The sequence below is a fragment of the Oryctolagus cuniculus genome, chromosome 7, assembly GCF_964237555.1.
Source record: "Oryctolagus cuniculus chromosome 7, mOryCun1.1, whole genome shotgun sequence".
Lineage (NCBI taxonomy): Eukaryota > Metazoa > Chordata > Mammalia > Lagomorpha > Leporidae > Oryctolagus > Oryctolagus cuniculus.
Window position 1 is genome coordinate 21,235,420 of NC_091438.1, and position 21,441 is coordinate 21,256,860.

The 21,441-nt window shown below is 42.1% G+C and overlaps 1 protein-coding gene across 2 annotated transcripts in view; it reads left to right on the forward strand.

Moving 5' to 3' along the window:
- XRCC2 (X-ray repair cross complementing 2) overlaps positions 1 to 21,441 on the forward strand; it is a 36,674-nt gene that overhangs the window by 10,732 nt on the left and 4,501 nt on the right. The window contains exon 2 of one of the 2 annotated variants that reach the window (XM_008263926.4): positions 12,209 to 12,290. In XM_008263926.4, coding sequence (XP_008262148.3) covers positions 12,209 to 12,290 — 82 coding nt within the window. Of the gene's footprint in view, positions 1 to 12,208; positions 12,315 to 21,441 lie in introns of both variants that reach the window. The other variant, XM_070077297.1, reaches the window with a different exon arrangement.

Consider the following 21,441-nt stretch of genomic DNA (forward strand, 5'->3'; position numbering starts at 1 on the left):
AATATGGGATACGGTTTGTCCCAGGCAGTAGCTTAGTCCTCTGTGCCACAATGCCTATCCCTCCATTTAATATTTTTGGACCTTGATTGACTACAAGTAACTGAAACCACAAAAAGTGAAACCTAGGATCAGTGGGGGGACTACTGTATATACCTTAAATAAATACAGTAGTTCAGTCAAAATCAAAGGTGCTTCTCACCTAGATTAGGATGGACTGTTAATGCGCCTAGAAAAGCAGTGGAAGATCCAGCTAGCTCCCTGCACCCATGTGGGAGATCTGGATGAAGATCCTGGTTCCTGCATTCAGCTTGGCCCAGCCCAGGCCATTGAGGCCATTTGGGGCAGCAGATGGAAGATCTCTGTCTGTCTCTCTCCATTAACTCTGACTTTGAAATAAAATAAAGAAATCCTTTAAAAATTTTCAATTATCCCTCATAAAATTCTTTTTTAAAATTCTTCAAAATTTTTTAAATTTATTTTTAATGTTTATTTATTTATTTGAAAGCAGAATTAAGAAGAGAGAAATAAATCTTCCATCTGCTGGTTCACTCCTCAAATGGCCACAATGGCCAAAGCTGGACCAGGCCAAAGCCAGAAGCCTGAAACTCCATCCGGGTGTCCCACATAGCTGGCAGGCACTCAAGTACTTGGTCTGTCTTCCATTGCTTTCCCAGGTGGATTAGCAGATAGCCAGATCAGAAGTGAAGTAGCAAGAATGTGAACTGGTATCCATGTGGGATGCAGGCATCGCAGGTGGTGGCTTTACCTATTGCACTACAGCATTGGCCCTTTCATTAAATTCTTTGAGGACAGGAACTATGGAACTGTGTCTGGTATATCCATGTATCTTCAGCACTTACCTCAATTCCTGGAACACACTTGACCATAAGAATATTTACTGCTGACTACCTATATAATTTGTTCTATTCCTTTTGAAGACTATACTTTTTCCAGTAATGATACTATTGCTGAAAACATTTGGGGCTCCTTGTTGGGGTTGGAGTTTCAACTAGGAGAGATGGCTTAAAGAAGTCAGCTTAATTCCCAAGACAGGGTCTCAGATTGATTTTGACCTGCATTTTAATAGGTCCAAACACTTAATTTAGTGCCTGTACTTAGATTTGGGTAGACTCAGTGATACTGACTTGCGGTATTTATCATAATGGAAGATTTTCAGGTTTGGTAATCAAAAGAGATCTTGGTGAAATCATGGCTCTGTCATTTACTAGATTTTCCCATCTGAAAAATAGAGTAATGGAGTGGGAGTTTGGCCTAGCAAATGAAACATCTACATCCTGTATCAGAGAACTTGGGTTTGTGTCTTAGCTCCACTCTTGATCTTAGCTTACGGCTAAGGTGCACCCTGGGAGGTAGCAGGTGATGGCTCAAGTACTTGGGTTCCTGTCAGCCACATGGGAAACCTAGATTGAGCTTCAGGTTCCTGACTTCAGCTTGGTCCAGCCCCAGATGTTGTAGACATTTGGAGAGTGGCACCAATAGTTGGCAGTGCTCTTGCTCTCTCTCTCTCTCTGCCTCTCTATTTATGCTTCTCAGATAATAAAAATGAAAGGTATTTTATGTAAAAGAAAATAGAGTAATAACAATTAAAGGAGATAATGTATTAAAGTACATACTGCTGATACTACAGTAACCACAAGTATTAGCTATTTTAAATAGCTGCTGTTAATGATAATGAAAACATAAAAGATAATAATTTGCAGTCCAAATGTCAGATGTATTAATTTGCAATGCTAGTTAAGCTGCCAAATAGATTAAAATTGTGACATCCACTGTATCTTCTTTCCTATACAGGAAATTTAGCCTCACAAAAGTTGCTTAGAGAATCAAGAGAAATAACAGCCATGAGTTTGCCTCTGTACATTCAACAACTCTAGTTGAAAAATATTCAGAAAAAAAATGATTTTATCAGTAGTGAACATGTACAAACTTTTTTCATTATTCTCTAAATAATACAGTATAACAAGTATTTATATAACTTTACGTAGTATTATAAGTAATTTAGAAATGATTTAAAGTATACAGCAGGATATATATATAGATAGATAGATTTTATGCAAATTTAGTGAAATTTTTTGAATATCTGTAGATTTTAGTATGGGAAACCAGTCCTCCTCAGATACTGAATTATCTTAATGGCTACCATCACCAAATTCTGATTGCCTGATACTATCGTGTCAAGTAGAATTTTTTGTTTCCCTTTACCCTGGACACTGTACTTCTGAAATTACTAGGTGACTATACCTTGGAGCTGCTGGTTTTTTTTGTTGTTGTTGTTTGTTTGTTTGTTTTTAAGATTTATTTATTTTTTCAAAAGGCAAAGTGAGAGAGAAAAAGAGAGACCTTACATCTGCTGATTGACTTCCCAAATGCCCAGAACATCCTAGAACTCTATGCTGGTCTCTGGCATAGGTAACAGGGACCCAAGAACTTGGGCAGTCATCCTCTGCTTTTCCAGGTGCCATTAGCAGGGAGATGGATTAGAAGTGGAGCAGCCAAGGCTCAGACTGGTGCCAGTAAGGGATGTGGGTACTGCAAGTGCAGTTTAACGCACTGCACTATAGTGCTGGAGCAGCTGGGATTCGAACCAGCGCCCATATGTGATGCCAGCACTGCAAGTTGAGGGTTAGGTTAACCTTCTGCATCACTACGCCAGCAGTGTAAGATAGTGAATACTATCTTACAAGGAGTTCTGAGAGGACGGTTCTAAAATATTTTGAACAATGACAGCAATAGTAAACATTTGGAGTAAGTAACGTTGCACACTAATTGTCTTGAGTACACTATTCATTTATGCACATGCTTTAGAGACATTTTATAGTTGTTTTATATGCTTCGTCTTATCCATGAACATTGCTTTGTCTATTTGTCAAGCTGGACTCCTTGAATCTTTTAATTTAGTGTTTCTCATAATTTTTGGTCTTTAAGATTACATTACAGGCTGGCGCCGTAGCTCACTAGGCTAATCCTATGCCTGCGGCGCCGGCACCCCAGGTTCCAGTCCCGGTTGGGGTGCCAGGTACTAGTCCTGGTTGCTCCTCTTCCGGTCCAGCTCTCTGCTGTGGCCTGGGAGGGCAGTGGAGGATGGCCCAAGTGCTTGGGTCCCTGCATGGGAGACTGGGAAGAAGTACCCAGCTCCTGGCTTTGGATCGGCACAGCGCCGGCCGTAGCAGCCATTAGGGGAGTGAACCAACAGAAGGAAGACCTTTCTCTCTGTCTCTCTCTCACTGTCTATAACTCTCTCTGTCTTTCTCATTGTCTGACTCTGCCTGGCAAAAAAAAAAAAAAAAAAATTACATTACGGGGCCGGTGCTGTGGTATAGTAGTCTAAGCCTCCACCTGTGATGCTGGCATCTATCTGGTTGCCAGTTTGTGTCCCGGCTGTCCCTCTTCTGACCCAGCTCTCTACTAATGGCCTAAGAAAGCAGCAGAAGATGGCCCAATTGGATGGGCCCCTGCACTTGTGTGTCATGTGGGAGACCCGGAAGAAGCTCCTGGCTCCTGGCTTCCCAGCTCCAGCCATTGTAGCCATCTGGGAAATGAACCAGAGGATGGAAAACCTTTGTCTTTGTTTCTTCCTCTGTCTATAATTCTGCCTCTTAAAGAAATAAATAAAATCTTAGGAAAAATTGCATTTTACTTTAAAAAAAAGATTTATTTATTTGAAGGGCAGAGTTACATAGAGGAAGAGGCAGAGAGAGAGAGAAATCTTCCATCAGCTGGTTCACTCCCCAAATGGCCATAATGGCCGGAGTGGGGCCAATCCAAATCCAGGAGCCAAGAGCTTCTTCTGGGTCTCCCACTCGGGTGCAAGGGCCCAAGGACTTAGGCCATCTTCTACTGCTTTCCCAGGCCATAACAGAGAGCTGGATCGGAAGTGGAGTAACTGGAATTTGAACCAGTGCCCATATGGGATGCCAGCACTGCAGGTAGTGGCTTTACCTGCTAGGCCACAACTCTAGCCCCTACATTACACTTTTAAAAATTATTGAAGGTCAAAAAAAAAAATATTGAAGGTCCCAAAGAATTTTTTGTTTATGTAGATTATATCTTAATGAAACTGAGAAATGTAAAATATTTGCATTCATGTACAAGTGACAGTTAACTCATTGAATATTATAATAAATATACATTTTTATGAAAAATAGTTATATTTTCCTAAACAACAAAAAGTAAAAATAACACTATTTTACATTTGCAAATTTTTTTAATTAATTAATTTATTTGTAAGGCAGAGTTATAAAGCGAGAGAGGGAGATCTTTCACCCCCTGGTTTAGTCTCTAAATGGTTACAAAAGCAGGGCTGAGCTAGACCAAAACCAGGAGCCAGAAGCTTCATCTGGGTCTCCCACATGGTGGCAGGGACCCAAGGACTTGGCTGTCTTGCACCCCTTTCCCAGGTGGATTAGCAGGGAGCTGGATCAGAGTGGAAAAGCTGGAACTCCCCGGTTGCCCCTCTTCCAGGCGAGCCCTCTGCTGTGGCCAGGGAGTGCAGTGGAGAATGGCCCAGGTGCTTGGGCCCTGCACCCCATGGTAGACCAGGAAAAGCACCTGGCTCCTGGCTCCTGCCATCGGATCAGCGCGGTGCGCCGGCCGCGGCGGCCATTGGAGGGTGAACCAACGGCAAAAGGAAGACCTTTCTCTCTGTCTCTCTCTCTCACTGTCCACTCTGCCTGTCAAAAAAAAAAAAAAAAAAAAAAAAAAAAAAAAAAAAAAAGCTGGGACTCGAACGAGCACCCATAGGATGCTCACATTGCAGGTGGCAGCTAAGCCCACTGTACCACAATGCTGGTGCCTGCAGGTTTGTTTTTTTTTTTTTTTTTAGGAGAGTTCCCAGTGTGGAGTTTCCATTTGTCCTCTCCCAGTGGAATTGTGGGCAGTGCTAAATTTCCCAGCAGCAATGTATGATAACAGAGAAAATGGGCAACCAAGGAAAACTCATCCAAATTCTGGTGTCCAGAATCTTTAGTGGGCCTTTGCCATGCAGACATAGCCAACTGTCCATACAGCTGACCACAGCCTCCAGCCCCTTAGAAGGTCAATCTGGTAACCACATGATCCAAAGCCCCCACCAAAAGTCAAACATTCAAAGACTCTAGTGTGCCTCGGAGTCCCCAGGTAAACAAAAGACACTTTGTAATCAGATAGGACATTCCAAGGGTTTAGAGATTGCTGTCTGGGAGCCAAAGGTAAAGGCCAGACCTCTTTAACCAAGGTTAAATTATTTACTACACAGTGTGCTTCCTGTGTCATCACAAACAATATTGTAGAAAGTGTACTTATAATTTAATAAAGCTAATAATTTTTACTGCTTCATCTAAGGCTTTTCTTACATAAACCTATTCTGTTCTACTGTAAGTGCATAGTGTGTTCTAACACATTACTGTGCTACTGCCTTGATTGTACTAGGTGCTAGCATTTTTACCCACCTTTGCTTTTTATTCTATCAGTGTAAATGTGAACCTATTGAAAAGGCAAATAATGTCTTAACTTTTTGTGTTTTTCTGAAAATAGTTTTGACCATGAATATTTACTCCCAAATCTCTGCTCTAATCCTCTAAACACTGTCTGGGTAAGGTATCATGGCCCAGCGGATTGAGTTAAGCTGCTGCTTGGGATACCCAAATCTCATATCAGTGCCTGGGACTGAGTTCTGCTTCCACTTCTAATCCAGCTTTCTGCTAATGCACCTGGGAAGCATTGGATCATGGCCCTGGTACTTGGGTTTCTGCCACCCATGTGGGAGATCGTAATGGAGTTCCTGGCTCCTGGCTTCAGCTTGGTTCAGCCATGGCTACTGCAGGCATTTGGGAAGTGAACCAGTGGATCAAAGCTCTCTCTCTGTGTCTGTCTCTCCCCCCAACCTTTCAAGTAAATAAATAGACAAATCTTTAAAAAAAAACAAAAAACTGTATTTTTATCTACTTTTGTAATAGACTCTCATCTTCTAAGGATGTAGACCATAAGTTCTGTGAGGGTAGGTTGTTTTCATGTTTGTGGTCTCCATTTTATCTAAGCATAGGCAGATAGTTTTGTTTTTGAAGGTACAGGTGCATTTGATTGGTACATAATACAATTCAGATTTTCTTCATATATAAAGCTTTTTCATTACTTTGGAAAATTTTTCCTAAAGTTTTACTTCCATTAAAAAACACATATGCAAGTAAAGGGGACTACTTTCCTTCCCATTTGGGATATGCTTTATTTTTATTTCTTCTGCGGTATGGACAGGTTGTCAAATATATACTTATTTCCTAGAAACTTGACAATCAGCTTTGATTATGACATTTGAATTGTCATCCAGTTTTTCTTCCTGCCATCCTAACTGCTTCTGTCATGGCACAGGCACTCTCCTACAGATTAGCATCACAGACTCTAGCCTTCTTTCCATACCTCTGTCTGCTTTCCTGTAATCTATGTCCCAATAACCACCAAAACAGTCTGTTTGAAATGCAGATGATAATAGCTCACACTGACAGTGCTTACTCTGTGCCAGGAACATTTAAGTCTCAAAAACCTTAGGAAGTAGGTACAGTTTGTTACTCTCACTTACAGATGAGGAACCTAAGGACCAGAGAAATGACCTAGCAAACCTTGTTCTGGAATCTCAATTGTCTGCTCGCTCTTTCTTTCTTTCTTTCTTTCATTCTTTCATTCTTTCATTCATTTGAAAGTCAGAGTTACACAGAGAGAGAAGGAGAGAGAGAGGTCTTCCATCCACTGGTTCCCTCCCCAGTTGGCTGCAAAGGCTGGAGCTGTGTTGATCTGAAACCAGGAGCCAGGAGCTTTTTCCACGTCTCCCACGCAAGTGCAGGGGCCCAAGGACTTGGGCCATCCTGTACTGCTTTCCCAGGCCATAGCAAAGAGCTGGATCGGAAGTGGAGCAGCTGGGTCTTGGACCAGCACTCATATGGGATGCTGGCACTGCAAGCAGCAGCTTTACCTGCTACGCCATAGCATCGGCCCCCAACTGTCTGCTCTTAACTATACAAGACTGCTTCTCAGTGCTTCACTCCAAACCACTTGCTCTATTTATAACCTCTGTACTTTGGCTACTGTTTTCGCATATGCCTGGCAGTCCTGCCTATGCCCTCATGCTCCTAATGGATTCCTACTTACCTTTAGAGACATGTATCAGGTGGAGCTCCTCAAGAAATTTTCCTCCACCCTTTTCCTTTGTCTGTTTCCCACCCAAGATAGAGCTGATAATAGAATGGAGCACACAAATGAAAGCTTATAACTGTATAAGAGGTATTATAAGTTAGAAAGATAATTTTAAAGTGTAGAAGAGGATAGATGTTGGGGCCCTCGCTGTGGCACAGTGGGTTAGCGCGCTGGCCTGAAGCGCCGGCATCCCATATGGACTCCAGTTCGAGACCTGGCTGCTCCACTTCCTGTCCAGCTCTCTGCTATGGTCCGGGAAAGCAGTAGAAGATGGCCCAAGTCCTTGGGCCCCTGCACCCATGTGGGAGACCTGGAAGACGCTCCTGGCTCCTGGCTTCGGATTGGCACAGCTCCGGCCGTTGAGGCCATCTGGGGAGTGAACCATCGGATGGAAGACCTCTCTCTCTCTCTCTCTGCCTCTCCTTTCTCTGTACAACTCTGCCTTTCAAATAAATAAATCTTAAAAAAAAAAAAAAAAAAGAGGGTAAATGTTTTGTAATTGACAGTTTCCCCTATATCCTAAACTATACTTATCCATTCTATTAAGAGCATAGACTCATATCATCAGTATTTGGTATATAAACAGTAAGTGGATTTGTTTAAAGATTTATTTCAAAGTCAGAATTACAGAGAGAGAAAGAGATCTTCCATCCACTAGTTCACTCCCCAACTGGCTACAGTGGCTAGGGCTGGGCCAAGCTGAAGCCAGAAGCCAGGCGCTTCATCCAGGTCTCCCACATGTGTGCAGGGTCCCAGGCACTTGGGCTATCCTGCGATGGTTTCCCAGGCACATTAGCAGGGAGCTGGATTGGAAGTGGAGCAACTGGGACTCAAACTGGCGTACATATGGGATGCTGATGCTATAGATGGCTGGCTTAACCCACTGCGCCACAGCACCAGCCCAGCAAGTGAAATATTTAAGAATAAATGGGAGCCACTAATGTGGCGTGGCGGGTAAAGCCGTCGCCCGCAGTGCCAGCATCCCATACTGGCGCCAGTTTGAGGCCCGACTGCTCCACTTATGATCTATCTCTCGGTTATGGCCTGGAAAAGCAGTAGAAGATGGCCCAAGTACTTGGGCCCTGCACCTGCATGGCAGACCCAGAAGCAGCTCCTGGCTCCTGGCTTCGGATGGGCACAGCTCCGGCCATTGTGGCCAACTGGGGAGTGAATCAGCGGATGGAAGACCTTTCTCTCTCTGTCTCTCTCTCTCTCTGTAACTCTATTTCAAATAAATAAACCTTAAAAAAAAAGAAACACAAAATTATACAGTTTAATTCAGAAAGAGGAACACAAGTATGCAGGCCACAACAGAGAGCTGGACTGGAAGAGGAGCAACCAAGGCAGAATCAGGTGCCCCAACTGGGACTAGAACCTGGGGTGCCAGCGCCTCAGGCAGAGGATTAGCCTAGCGAGCTGCGGTGCGGGACCAGTCTGTATCTTTTAACTGGAGCATTGAGGCTATTTACATTCAAGATGACTATTGATAAGTAGCAACTTGGCTCTGCCATTTTTCCATAAATATTCCTATTGTTTACTTTGGATTTTCTTTGTACTTTTACTGAGAGATTTTCTGCTTTCACATTCTTTCATAGTGATGACCATGTTTCCATCTGTGTCTAGCACATCCTTAAGCATCTTTTGTAAGGCTGGACGAGTGGTGACAAATTCTTTGAATTTCTGTTTGCTATAAAAAGGTTTTTTTTGTTGTTGTTAAAGATTTCTTTCTTTATTTGAAAAATCAGAGTTACACAGAGAGAGAAGGAGAGGCAGAGAGAAAGAGAAGTCTTCTATCCACTGGTTCACTCCCCAAGTGGCCACAACGGCCAGAGCCACACCCATACGGAGCTAGGAGCTTCTTCCGGGCCTGTCATGCAGGTGCAGGGGCCCAAGTACTTGGGCCACCTAGTACTGCTTTCCCAGGCCATAGCAGAGAGCTGGATTGGAAGTGGAGCAGCCAGGTCTCAAACCGGCACCCATATGGGATGCCAGCACTGTAGGCAGTGGCTTTACCTGCTGTACCACAGTGCCAGCCCTGGAATGTCTTTATTTCACTTTCATTCATAAATGAGAGCTTTGCAGGGTACAGCACTCTGGGTTGACAGTTGTGTGTGTGTGTGTGTGTGTGTGTGTGTGTTTTTTAAGGGAAAGGGTTTATTGGGGAACACCCTACAGACCGGAGTGAAGGGGCGGCAAAGGAAAAAGAGAGAAAGAGAGTATAAGAAAGAAACAGAGAGGAGAGGAGCTAGCAGAGAGCAGCCAAGAGAAAAGAACCAAGAGCCAAGAGAGCACGTGTTCAGGAACAGGCCCTTTTAAAACTTCACCTGAGGGTGGGCGGGAAGCAGGAGCAGCGAATCCCATTAGGATGGGGGTGGAGCCTGGCTCAGGTAGCTGGGCCATGTGGCCACCTGGCTAAAACTGCCAGTTTCCTAACATTCCCCCCTTGAGTTTTTTGACAGTTTTTTTCTAAGACTTGGAATATATCTTGCCATTCTCTCCTAACCTGTAGGGTTTCTGATGAGAAGTCAGCTGTGAGTCTAATAAGAGATCATCTGAAAGTAACGTGGCATTTCTCTGGTCTGCATTTTAGAATCTTTTCTTTATGTTTTACTGTGGAGAGTATTTTTCAATGTGTTGTATTAAAGATCATTTCTGGTCATGTCTATTAGGGGTTCTGTGTGCTTCCTGTACTTGAACGTCCCTTTCCAAATTAGGGAAGTTTTTGTAATTATTTCACTAAGAAAGCCTTCTAATCCGTTCTCTCTTTCCACACCTTAGGAAGTCCTAAGACTCATATATTGGGTCATTTGGTAGTGGAAGGCCACCACAGAACATACCAAACACTGGAGTAAAGGAAAGGGTTTATTAGGGGAAACCCAACAGACTGGGCAAAGAAGGAAAAGAGGGAGAAGGAGAGTGTAAGAGAGAGAACAAGAGACAGACAGAGAGAGAGCCGTGTGTTCAGGAACAGGTCCTCTTAAACCTTTGCTGGGGGGTGGGCAGGGAAATAGGAGCAGCAAATCCCACTAGGGTGAGGGTGGAGCTGACACTGGTGGTTGGGCCATGGGGTCACCTGGCTTCCAGCCTTGGTGGTGGGGACTAGAGCCTAGGATGGTGTTCAGGGTGTAGACCATAGATAAGACTACCGTTTTATTAACAGATAGTATCCCATAAGTCTCCAATGCTGTTTTTTAGTTTTCTAATTTTTTCTTTTTTTTTTTTTGATCTGACTGTAAAATTTTCAGATTTGTCTTCTGTCTCATGTATTCTTTCTTCTGCATCACTGAGTCTGTTGCTAAGGCTTTCCACTGTATTTTTAATTAGATCTCTTCTTTGTGTCCAATATTTCATTTTGATTTCTCTTTAAAAATCTCAATTTCATGGGAAAAATGTTCATTCATGTCATGTATGGATTTCTTTAATTTGTGCATTTGCTTCTGATTACTTCTAAGTAATCCTACGATCAATTTTTTTGATTTCTGTTTCTGGCATTTCTTCAGTCTCTTCATTTTCACATTCTAGTGTTGAAGTATTGTGTTCCTTTGAGGGCATCATGTTGTCTTCCTTATTTTTGTTTCTTGAATTGTTGCATTTATTATTCAGCATTTGTGGAGATACTTGTTATATTTTTCTCCCTGTGATGGCTTTTATCTTTGAACTATGCCTCTGTAGATTGGTGGAGTGTCTGCTCTTTCAGTAAATACCCTGAGGCCTGTGCTGGGTGTGGCCAGGGAGCTCTATTCAGTGCTCCAGGGTGAGGGGAGTGTCCAAGCTGACACCCAAATTGGGCATGGTAAATTTTTTTTGTTTTTTAAATCAGATAGGAGTCTGCACTGTTATAGTCTCATACTTACCTCTCTTCTCCAAGGAGACCAATGCCTGGGTGCTAGCCCCAGTGGTATAATATTCATTCGCACTGCCACAAGAACCACACAAAGGATCCGTGCAGTCCTGGTGTGAGCATGGATCCTGCAGCGATGACCCTCAGCAGGGAACCCTGAGCATATGGAGCTGCCCACAGTAGTCACTGCCCAAAGACACAGCCACACCCTGTGCCCTCACATGCAACCACAGTGTTTCACAGTCCCAGCACACAAGGCTTCCACAGTCACAAGCTTCCGGCCCCTAGTCAGTTCTCCCAGCTAGAATCAGGCACTGGGGCTGGCGCTGTGGCATAGCGAGTTAAGCCATCGCCTGCAGTGCTGGCATCCACTGCTCCACTTCCAATCTAGCTCTCTGCTATAGCCTGGGAAAGCATTGGAAGATGGCCCAAGTCTTTGGGCCCTTGCACCCACGTGGGAGACCCAGAAGAAGATTCTGGCTCCTGGCTTCAGATCGGTGCAGCTCCAGCCGTTGCGGCCAGCTGGGGAGTAAACAGATGCAAGATCTCACTCGCTCTCTGCCTCTCCTTCTCTGTGTAACTCTGACTTTCAAATAAATAAATAAATCCTTAAAAAAAAAAAAAAAAAGGATCAGGCATCTCCTCTCTGCTGGTTGCTGGGCTCATGGACACGAGCTGGCACAGCTGTTGTGTGTGTTCAAAGTGGCGCTTGCCACCCCCACCCCCCACCCCCCATCTAGTTACAGGACACTGGTGCCAGGTGGCTGGGGAGAGAGAAGTGTGTCCCCTCTTTCCCCCTCTAGGTTGGCAGGTACACTGTCCCCCACAGGGTTCCAAAGCCAGACTCACACCAGACCCTTCTTGCAGCTTTATTGCCAGTGGCTTGGGCTGCTGCACTGTGATCTCACTTCACTCTCCAAAGCTGGTGCTGAGGCTCTTGGCTGCTGTGATCCTAAGTTCTATGTGTCCACACCCTCCACGTTTATCGACAATGTCCCTCTGATTTGCATGGAGCTTCCTCTGCCATTTTCTCCCTAACTCTTCCCTATGACACTCACCACACTTTTTTTTTTTAATCTATCTTCCCCTAGATAGAGCAGTAAACTCTCTCCCTATTTTGCCATCTTGGTCAGAATTTTATATTTTTTAAGTAATGTGTTTTCTTTCTCACTTTTCATTTGTCAGCTGCTTGCCCGACTTGAAGGTAGAAGCTCCTTGAAAGAAATAGAGCCATACCTGTTTGCTGATGAAGATTCACCTGTGCATGGTAAAAACACAGCCTCAGATAAAAGTATAGTGTCATAAATCAAGTTTCATAAAATAAGTTTTTCCCACATGTTTGTATACATACATATACCCCTAGCAAGAAATTATGTAAGAGAAACAGGTCACAGAAAATTTTATCCATCCCTACTTGTCAGATGATAAGCTTGGCTTATCTACAGTAACTCTTCAGAATTTGAGAACTTCAGAAAATTCATGGAAAAATGAAATTGAAAGATAAGTTTATGCATTTTTTAAAATTTATTTTATCTCAAAGGTAGTTAGAAAGAATCTTCCATTTGCTGTTTGCTCCCCAAATGGCCACAACAGCTGGGGGGCTAGGCTGAACTGAAGCCAGGATCAGGGAACTCCTTCTGGGTCTCCCACATGGGTGACAGGGGCCCTAGCACTTGGGCCATAATCTGCTGCTTTCCCAGGCACAGTAGTGGAGAACTGGATTGGAAGCAGAGCAGCCTAGACTTGAACCAGTGCTCATGTGGGATGCTGGCATTGCAGGTAGTGGCTTAATCCACTGTGCTACAACACTGGCTCCAAAGATAAGTTTATTTTGGTGTAAAATTTTGAAATCTGTGCAAGGTTTCTTCATTATATGCAGTTTATGTTAACTTTCTGAAGATCCCTTGTACATTTACTTTTCTCTTTTATCCCAGTACCCAATATTTATTTATAGAATTACAGGAACATTCTTAAGTGCTCATTTATTCTTTTAGTATTTCCTTTTTGTTTTTAATTATTTATTTATTAAATTATTTGAAATCAGAATTACAGAGAGAGAGAGGGAGAGACAGAGAGACACAGAGAGAGATCCCCTATCTGGTTCATTCCCCAAATGGCCACAATGACCAGGTCTAGTCCAGGCTGAGTTGAACCGGCACCCATATGGGATGCTGGCACTGCAGGCAGTGGCTTGACCTGCTATGCCACAGCGCTGGCCCCTATGTTTTTTTTGTTTTGTTTTGTTTTTAATTTTATTTTAAAAAGGCATAATGCAGGAAGAAAAAGAAGTAAGTCTGTCTTCCATCTACTGGTTTGCTCTCTAAATGCCCACACCAGCCAGGCATAGTCCAGGCCAAAACCAGAATCTCCCATGGGAGTGGCAGAAATTAAATACTTAGGCCATCACCTGCTGCCTCCCAAGTTTATTAGCAGCGAGATAGATTGGAAACAGGTGTGACTCCATCCCAGGCACTCCAACTTGGCATGTGGGCATCCCAAGCAACAGCTTAGCCCACTGTACCACAACGGCCACCCCTCTTTTGACTCATTGGTGTCTAGTAAAGCACAAAAGCTACAAGTTTTGGTGAAATCCATTTTTTTTTCTTTTATTGCTTATGCTTTGGTGTCACAGCTAACAAGCCATTGCAACGACAAGACTTAACAGCTTTTGCTTTTGCTGGATTGTGTTTCCATCCAATTTTTTGTGATTGGAGAATGGGCCTAGCATATGACTTATTCTTAGAGTGTTTCATATACGCTTGAAAAGATTGTATATTCTCTTATGATTGGATCAAGTGTTCTCTGTGTCTCAGTTCTGGTTGAATTTCAGTATTATTCAAGTCCTATATTTCCTTGCTGATCTTCTGTTTAGTTCTACCCATTTTTTTTAATTAATTAATTTATTTTTAAAGAAATACAAATTTCGTAAGTACAACTTTAGGAATATAGTTCTTCTTCCCATTATACCTGCCCTCCCACCCCTCCTCCACCTCCCGCTCCACTTCCCAGTCCCGTTTGCCATTAAGATTCATTTTCAGTTAACTTTGTACACAGAGTTCTATCTATTATTGAAAGTAGGATATTGCAGTCTTCAAGTATTATTATTGAATTGTCTTTTTCCCTTTAATTCTGTCAGTTCATAATTCATATATTTTAGTCCTTCATATATTGTTGAGCGCATATAAATTTACTGTTACATATCTTTTTGCTGCTTGACCCATTTATTTATTTATTTATTTTTTTGACAGGCAGAGTGGACAGTGAGAGAGAGAGACAGAGAGAAAGGTCTTTGCCGTTGGTTCACCCTCCAATGGCCGCCACGGCCTGCGCGCTGCAGCCGGCGCACTGCGCTGATCCGATGGCAGGAGCCAGGAGCCAGGTGCTTTTCCTGGTCTCCCATGGGGTGCAGGGCCCAAGTACTTGGGCCATCCTCCACTGCACTCCCTGTCTACAGCAGAGAGCTGGCCTGAAAGAGGGGCAACCGGGACAGAATCCAGCGCCCCGACTGGGACTAGAACCCGGTGTGCTGGTGCCGCAAGGTGGAGGATTAGCCTAGTGAGCTGCGGCGCCGGCCTGACCCATTTATTATTGTAAAATATTTTAGTTACTTTTTCTCATAAGGATGACTACTTATTTAAAAAGAGAGAAAATAAAAAAAAATGGTGATGATTTTGAGAAATTGGCATCCTTGTGCAATGTTCAGATTGTAAAATGGTACAACCACAATGGAAGATGGCATTTAGGTTTCTCAAAATTTTAGAAATAGAAATATGGTCTAGTAATCCCTCTTCTGGGTATATATCCAGAATTGAAAGCAGGATCTTTAAGAGACACTTGCACACTCATATTCATCAGCTGCATAATTCCAAATAGACAAGTAGTTAAAACAATCCAGATGTCCATCAGTAGTTGAATATGTAAACAAAAATGTGGCAAATTCGTACAATGGAGTATTACTCAGCCTTGAAAAGGAAGGAAATCCTGTCACATGCTGAAACATGGAGGAAAATAAGGACATTAAGCTAAGTGAAGTAAGCCAGACACAAAAAGACAAACTGGGTGCGATACATGGTATCTAGAGTAGTTAAGTTCATAGAAACAAAGTAAAATGGTAGTTACCTGAAAGGAACTGGAGAGAGAGGGAGGAGGAGTTATTTCATAGATAAAGAGTTTCAGATGTGCAAAATGTTTTGGAAATCTGTTTCACAGCACTGTTAACTTATTTAACACTAATGACCTCTAAACATAAAAATGGTTAAGGTGTGGATGAGGTGGGCATTTAGCATAGCAGTCAAGATGGATTAAGCAGTTGGATTGCCTACATCCCATATTGGAAGACCTTGGTTTGAGTCCCAGCTCTGCTCCTGATCCCAGCTTCCTGCTTATGCAGACCTGGAAGGCAGCGGTAATGGCTCAGGTAATTGGATCCCTGCCATCAACGTGAAAGACCTGGATTGAGTTTCTGGCTCCCAGTTTTGGCCTGGCTTAGTCTTGGCTGTGTGGGCAATTGGGGAACTGAACCAGAAGGTAAGATACTTCTCTCTCTCTCTGTCTCTGTCTCTGTGTGTGTGCACATACACACGTTAACTTAAAATTTTTAATGGTTAAGAAGGTAAGTTTTATATATAATATATTTTTCACAATAAAAGAAGTCCTTTGACTCTAATAGTAAGTTTTGTCTTAAACATCTCTTTTGTCAGATATTAGTATAACCACATCAGCTCTCTTTGATGACTGTTTCCATAGTGTATCATTTAAAAAAAAAAAAAGATTATTTACTTGAAAGAGTTACAGAGAGGCAGAGAGAGAGAAAGAAGTCTTTCGTCTGCTGTTTTACTCCCCAGTTGACCACAGTAGCTGGAACTGGGCCAGTCAGATGCAGGGAGCCTAAAGCTTCTGGGTCTCCCACTCAGGTGCAGGGGTCCAAGGACTTGGGCCATTTACTGCTTTTCCAGGCCATAGCAGAGAGCCAGATTGGAAGTGGAGCAGCCGGGACTCAAACCAGCGCTCATATGGGATGCCGACACTGCAGGCAATGGCTTTACTGACTATGCCATGGTGCCAGCCCCTATAAATTATGCTTTTGTAATGCTCATCAATTATATTTTGTATGCCCATCAACACATTTAATATTTTACTGAATTAAATGATTACTTAATAGTTATTTCTTAAATACTATAGATGACAAAGTTACAAATATTTATATTATGTTTAATTTTTAAAAAGGATTTATTTATTTGAAAGAGTGACAAGGAGAGAGAAACACACAAAGAGGGATATATTCTATCCTGTGATTCACTCTTCAAATGCTCATAATAACCAGGAATGAAGCCAAATCAAAGCCTGGAGCCAAGAACTGTATCCAGGTCTCCCACGTGGGTGGCAAGAACCCCAGTAATCAATAATAAGAGATAGGGGCCAACATTTGTGGCCTAGTGGGTAAAGCTGCCACCTGTCACGCTGGCATCCCGTATGGGCAGCAATTCAAGATCTGGCTGCTCCATTTCTGATCCAGTTCTCTGCTAATGTGCCTGAGAAAGCAGCAGAAAATGACCCAGGTTCTTGTGCCCCTGCCTCTCATGTGGGAGATTCAGAAGAAGCTCCTGGCTCCTGGTTTCGGCTTTGGCCTGGCCCAGCCATTTGGGAAATGAACCAGCTGATGGAAGATCTCTATCTTTTCCTGTCTCTATAAGTCTGAGTTTCAATTAAATAAATAAATATTTAAAAAATAAATATAACAGAGCCGGCGCCGTGGCTCAATAGGCTAATCCTCCACCTTGCGGCGCCGGCACACCGGGTTCTAGTCCCGGTTGGGGCGCCGGATTCTGTCCCGGTTGCCCCTCTTCCAGGCCAGCTCTCTGCTATGGCCAGGGAGTGCAGTGGAGGATGGCCCAGGTGCTTGGGCCCTGCACCCCATGGGAGACCAGGAAAAGCACCTGGCTCCTGGCTCCTGCCAGGATCAGCGCGGTGCGCCGGCTGCAGCAGCGGCCATTGGAGGGTGAACCAGCGGCAAAAGGAAGACCTTTCTCTCTCTGTCTCTCTCTCACTGTCCACTCTGCCTGTCAAAAAAAAAAAACAAAACAAAACAAAACAAAACAAAAAAAAAAAAACAAAACAAAAAAAATAAATATAACAAATTTTTGTCAAATATATTGGGCAAAAAACTGAACTGTCTTTATATTCTCTGTATAGGAAAGAATATTATTTAGGCAAGCTATATGAAACTGACATTAGTATGTTAAATGGGTTTGTGACACAAGTTCTACATTAAAATATTACAGAAACTTTCAAAAACCAATATGTTTAGTCACTAACAAAAGTGTTTACTTAAGGGTACAAAAATGACTAGTAAAACTAGTTTGTTTTTTGATCAATAGCAGATACAAAACTGGGATTATAAGGATTATATATCAACAATATAAGTGGTCTATGAGAAATTGTTACAGGGAAACTTAAGTTGAAGAAATAAGAGATTTAGAGGTTACAGGATTCTCTAATGCTACTGTAAACATATTAAATGCATTTTTGGATAGTAGTTATGCAGTACCATGTATTAATTCATTACATCTTCAGACTGTACTGATTATAATGTGCAAATTCAACATATTTGTTATATAGTTAGTTGGTTGATACTAAGATGAAGTATTTTTTGGCTTTTCTTTCTTTTCCTAATTTTGAAGGATCTTTAGATTCATAAACTCTTTTCGACAATCTGTTACCCAAACTCCTTATTTGTAAGAGTAACTGTCAAGGCCAAACCATCCAGATTTTCTGATTTAGTTTAATTTTTTCAAGTGCCAAATGGTAGAGATTTTTTTTTTACTACAAGTTGTCAAATTCAGTACTTAGGCTGGACAAGGGTGCTATTTTTTGTAACAGCTCACAAACGTGAGATAATGACTTCAAATAAAATTTAAAAGACTATATCCCCTCTTTAGAACATGTTTGAATGTGATTTTTTTATCTTAAAAATTAAGCAGTAAGATTTATAAAAGCAGTAAAACTGATTTCAATTCATTATTAAAAGTATTTGTCGAGAGTCAATTCAAGGACCTTAATAATATGTGTAGTTTGCATTTTTTTTTTTTTTGATTTATTTATTTATTTGAAAGGCAGAGTTAGAGAGAGAGGGAGAGACAGAGAGAGGCATCTTCCATTCACTGGTTTGCTTCCCAAATGGCAGCAACAGCCAGGACTAGGCCAAGCCAAAGCCAGGAGCCAGGCGCTTCATCCAGGTCTCCTACCTGGGGTACAGGGGATTAAGTACTTGGGCCATCTTTCTCTGCTTTCCCTGGTATATTATCAGGGAGCTGAATCAGAATTGGAGCAGTGGGACTGGAACTGGCCCTCATGTGATGCCAGCATTGCAGGCGGCAGCTTAACCCATTGTACCAACAATACCAGCCCCTGGGTGTTACTTATTATCTGACTTTTTTTTTTTTTAATAATAAGGATTTTACTTAGTTTTAGTGTATTAAGTGGAGGATATTCTTATAAGCTATAGTTGTGTCTTTGGTTCTTCAAAATTAATTAAGTTTCTCAAAAAAGAATGCTTAAAAAACTAAATCCAATGACTTCTTTATACCTGCTGTGGTATAAAGAAGTTAACCTCTTAACCATGAATTTAACCTTCAACTTGATTCATGCCAAACCAAGGACTTGAGGAATCCATACACTTAACCTCAGATATTTCTTTATTTTTTTAAATTTCTATACACATTCAGTTCAGTTTGCTTTTGAGTATTTTTTAAAATATTTATTTATTTGAAAGGCAGAGTAACAGAGGCCAAGGCAGATATAGAGAGAGGTCTTTTATCTGCAGGTTCACTTCCCAAATGTTCACAGTGGCTGGAGCTGAGCCAATCTGAAGCCAGGAGCCTGGGGCTTCTTCAGGGTCTCTCACATGGGTGCAGGGGCCCAAGCACTTGCGCCGCCATCCACTGCTTTCCCAGGCCATAGCAGAGAGCTGGATCTATAATGGAGCAGCCAGGACTGGAACCATCGCCCATATGGGATACTGGCATTGCAGGTGGCACCTTTACCCACTACACCACAGCACTGCCCCCACCTTAGGTATTTCTTAATGTATGGATTTAGAAAGGCCTGTTAAACCTTGTAGATTAAGCCATTTGAAGTATTTAGTCTTTTTAGTTATACTGATAGGTTTTATGCTAAATCACTACTCTTTTGAGGAAAATAATTGATGAAATTTTGGTTATTGCTCTTTTCTGGGAATTCCGGAATACTCAGAGATACCTCACAGTTACCTTTGGATGAGTATCATGTATTTCTGTTTATCTGTAGTTTTCTTTCTTTTTTCTTCAGAATTTATTACCGTTCTCTTGCCTTAGATTATATTTATTTTCCTCCAGTTCTCATGAAACTACTGTTGAATGTTTTACTTCTAAAATAATGAATATAAACCATTACTAATTACTCATGTATTCCCTAACTTTCTACCATCTGATTTCTGTCACTACTCTAAAAGTAGTGAATGCCCAATATAGTGCCTCTTCATTCTGTCTTCTGAATGTTTTAAGTTTACTCCAAAAATATTACTTATGTTAAATATGTGTTAGCATATTATGTATTTCCTACTGTTAAGGTTACTATCTGGATTATTTAGTAATCTTTGTGCTACCTTTCCCCTGTCATTTTTTCATTTTTATGACTACTACATTTGTTATGTGTTACTATTTCATTTTCTTGAAATTTCATTTTCTTGTTTTTCCTATTAAATGTCTTTTTTATTTTAAAATATCTATTTTCTTTTCCTTTTTTTTTTATTTGACAGGTAGAGTTATAGACAATGAGAGAGAGAGAGAGAGACAGAGAGAAAGGTCTTCCTTCCGTTGGTTCACTCCCCAAATGGCTGCCATGCCAGCACTGCACTGATCCCAAGCCAGGAGCCAGGTGCCTCCTCCTGGTCTCCCATGCAGGTGCAAGGCCCAAGCACTTGGGCCATCCTCCACTGCCCTCCTGGGCCACAGCAGAGAGCTGGATTGGAAGAGGAGCAACCAGGACTAGAATCCGGCACTTATATGGAATGCCGGCGCGGCAGGGGGAGGATTAACCAAATGAGCCACGGCTCTGGCCCCTAAAATATCTATTTTCTTAATTATATAAATTTCTGTTTTATCTGTCTTCTGCTGGCTCTTCTAACTGTGGATGTATACCAAGCACTGGGTTTTGGGACTTTTATTCTTTTTTTTTTTTTTTTTTTTTTTAAAGATTTATTTATTTAATTGAAAGAGTTACACAGAGAGAGGAGAGGCAGAGAAAAAGAGAGAGGTCTTCCATCCTCTGGTTCACTCCCCAAATGGCCGCAATGGCCGGAGCTGCGCTGATCCGAAGCCAGGAGCTAGGAGCTTCTTCCAGGTCTCCCACATGGGTGCAGGGACCCAAGGACTTAGGCCATCTTCTACTGCTTTCCCAGGCCATAGCAGAGAGCTGGATCGGAAGAGGAGCAGCCAGGACTAGAACCGGTGCCCATATGGGATGCAGGTGCTTCAGGCCAGGGCATTAACCCACTGTGCCACAGTGCTGGCCCAAGGGCCTTTTATTCTTAATTTTAAGTTCATATCCACCCATCAAAGAGTTTTCTGTTTTCCATTATTTCTGTGTAGATTACTCCCAGATTGCTATAACCAGCTTCTTGTTACATCTTCCATCTTAAATCTGAGTGACTGCAAGATGTTTTTATTTTGTGGAACATAGATACATCAGAATGTCCCATTTTGAGTGCTTAATCCTTGTTAGGATGTCTCTTGAGGATTTTAAAGAGAAAATAATCTGATGAAGTACATTCAAAGAGTGCTGTATTTTGTGCTAAGAATAGAAAACGCAAGTCGAACCTTAAAGAAGCTAACAGGAAATATGATCAGATAAGTATTAATATATTGCATGACAGTGTGTTGATGGGAACATGGTAAGTTTGCTTTCCTCCCTCGGAGCATTAGCAGGATCAAGTGAGACTGATACAGAGAAGCCCCTTTTCAGACACAGAACACTGGAAGGTTAGTTGCTGCTGTGCAGCCTTTTCTGGTGAAAGGAGCAGGCTTTGGTGTAGTCTGCTTCTAGGGCTCCCAGCTCATGTTCTACAAACCACTTTCAGATTTGACTTTTCTTCACTACTTTTAATAATGGTTGTATACTAACGTTTCTTCATCTGGTACATTTAATGTATATAGGGCAGTGAAAGTCATCTATGGGGTGAGGGCATTCACCTTATCTCCTCACGATTATAGTGGCATAGGTAAACTGACCGTCTAGGCTAAATACTATTTAGTCATTGTATATCCATGAATAATTGGTTTTTGTTTCATTTTGTAATAGATTTATTTATTTATTTGAAAGAGTTACAGAAAGAAAGAGGCCGGCGCCGTGGCTCAATAGGCTAATCCTCCACCTTGCGGCGC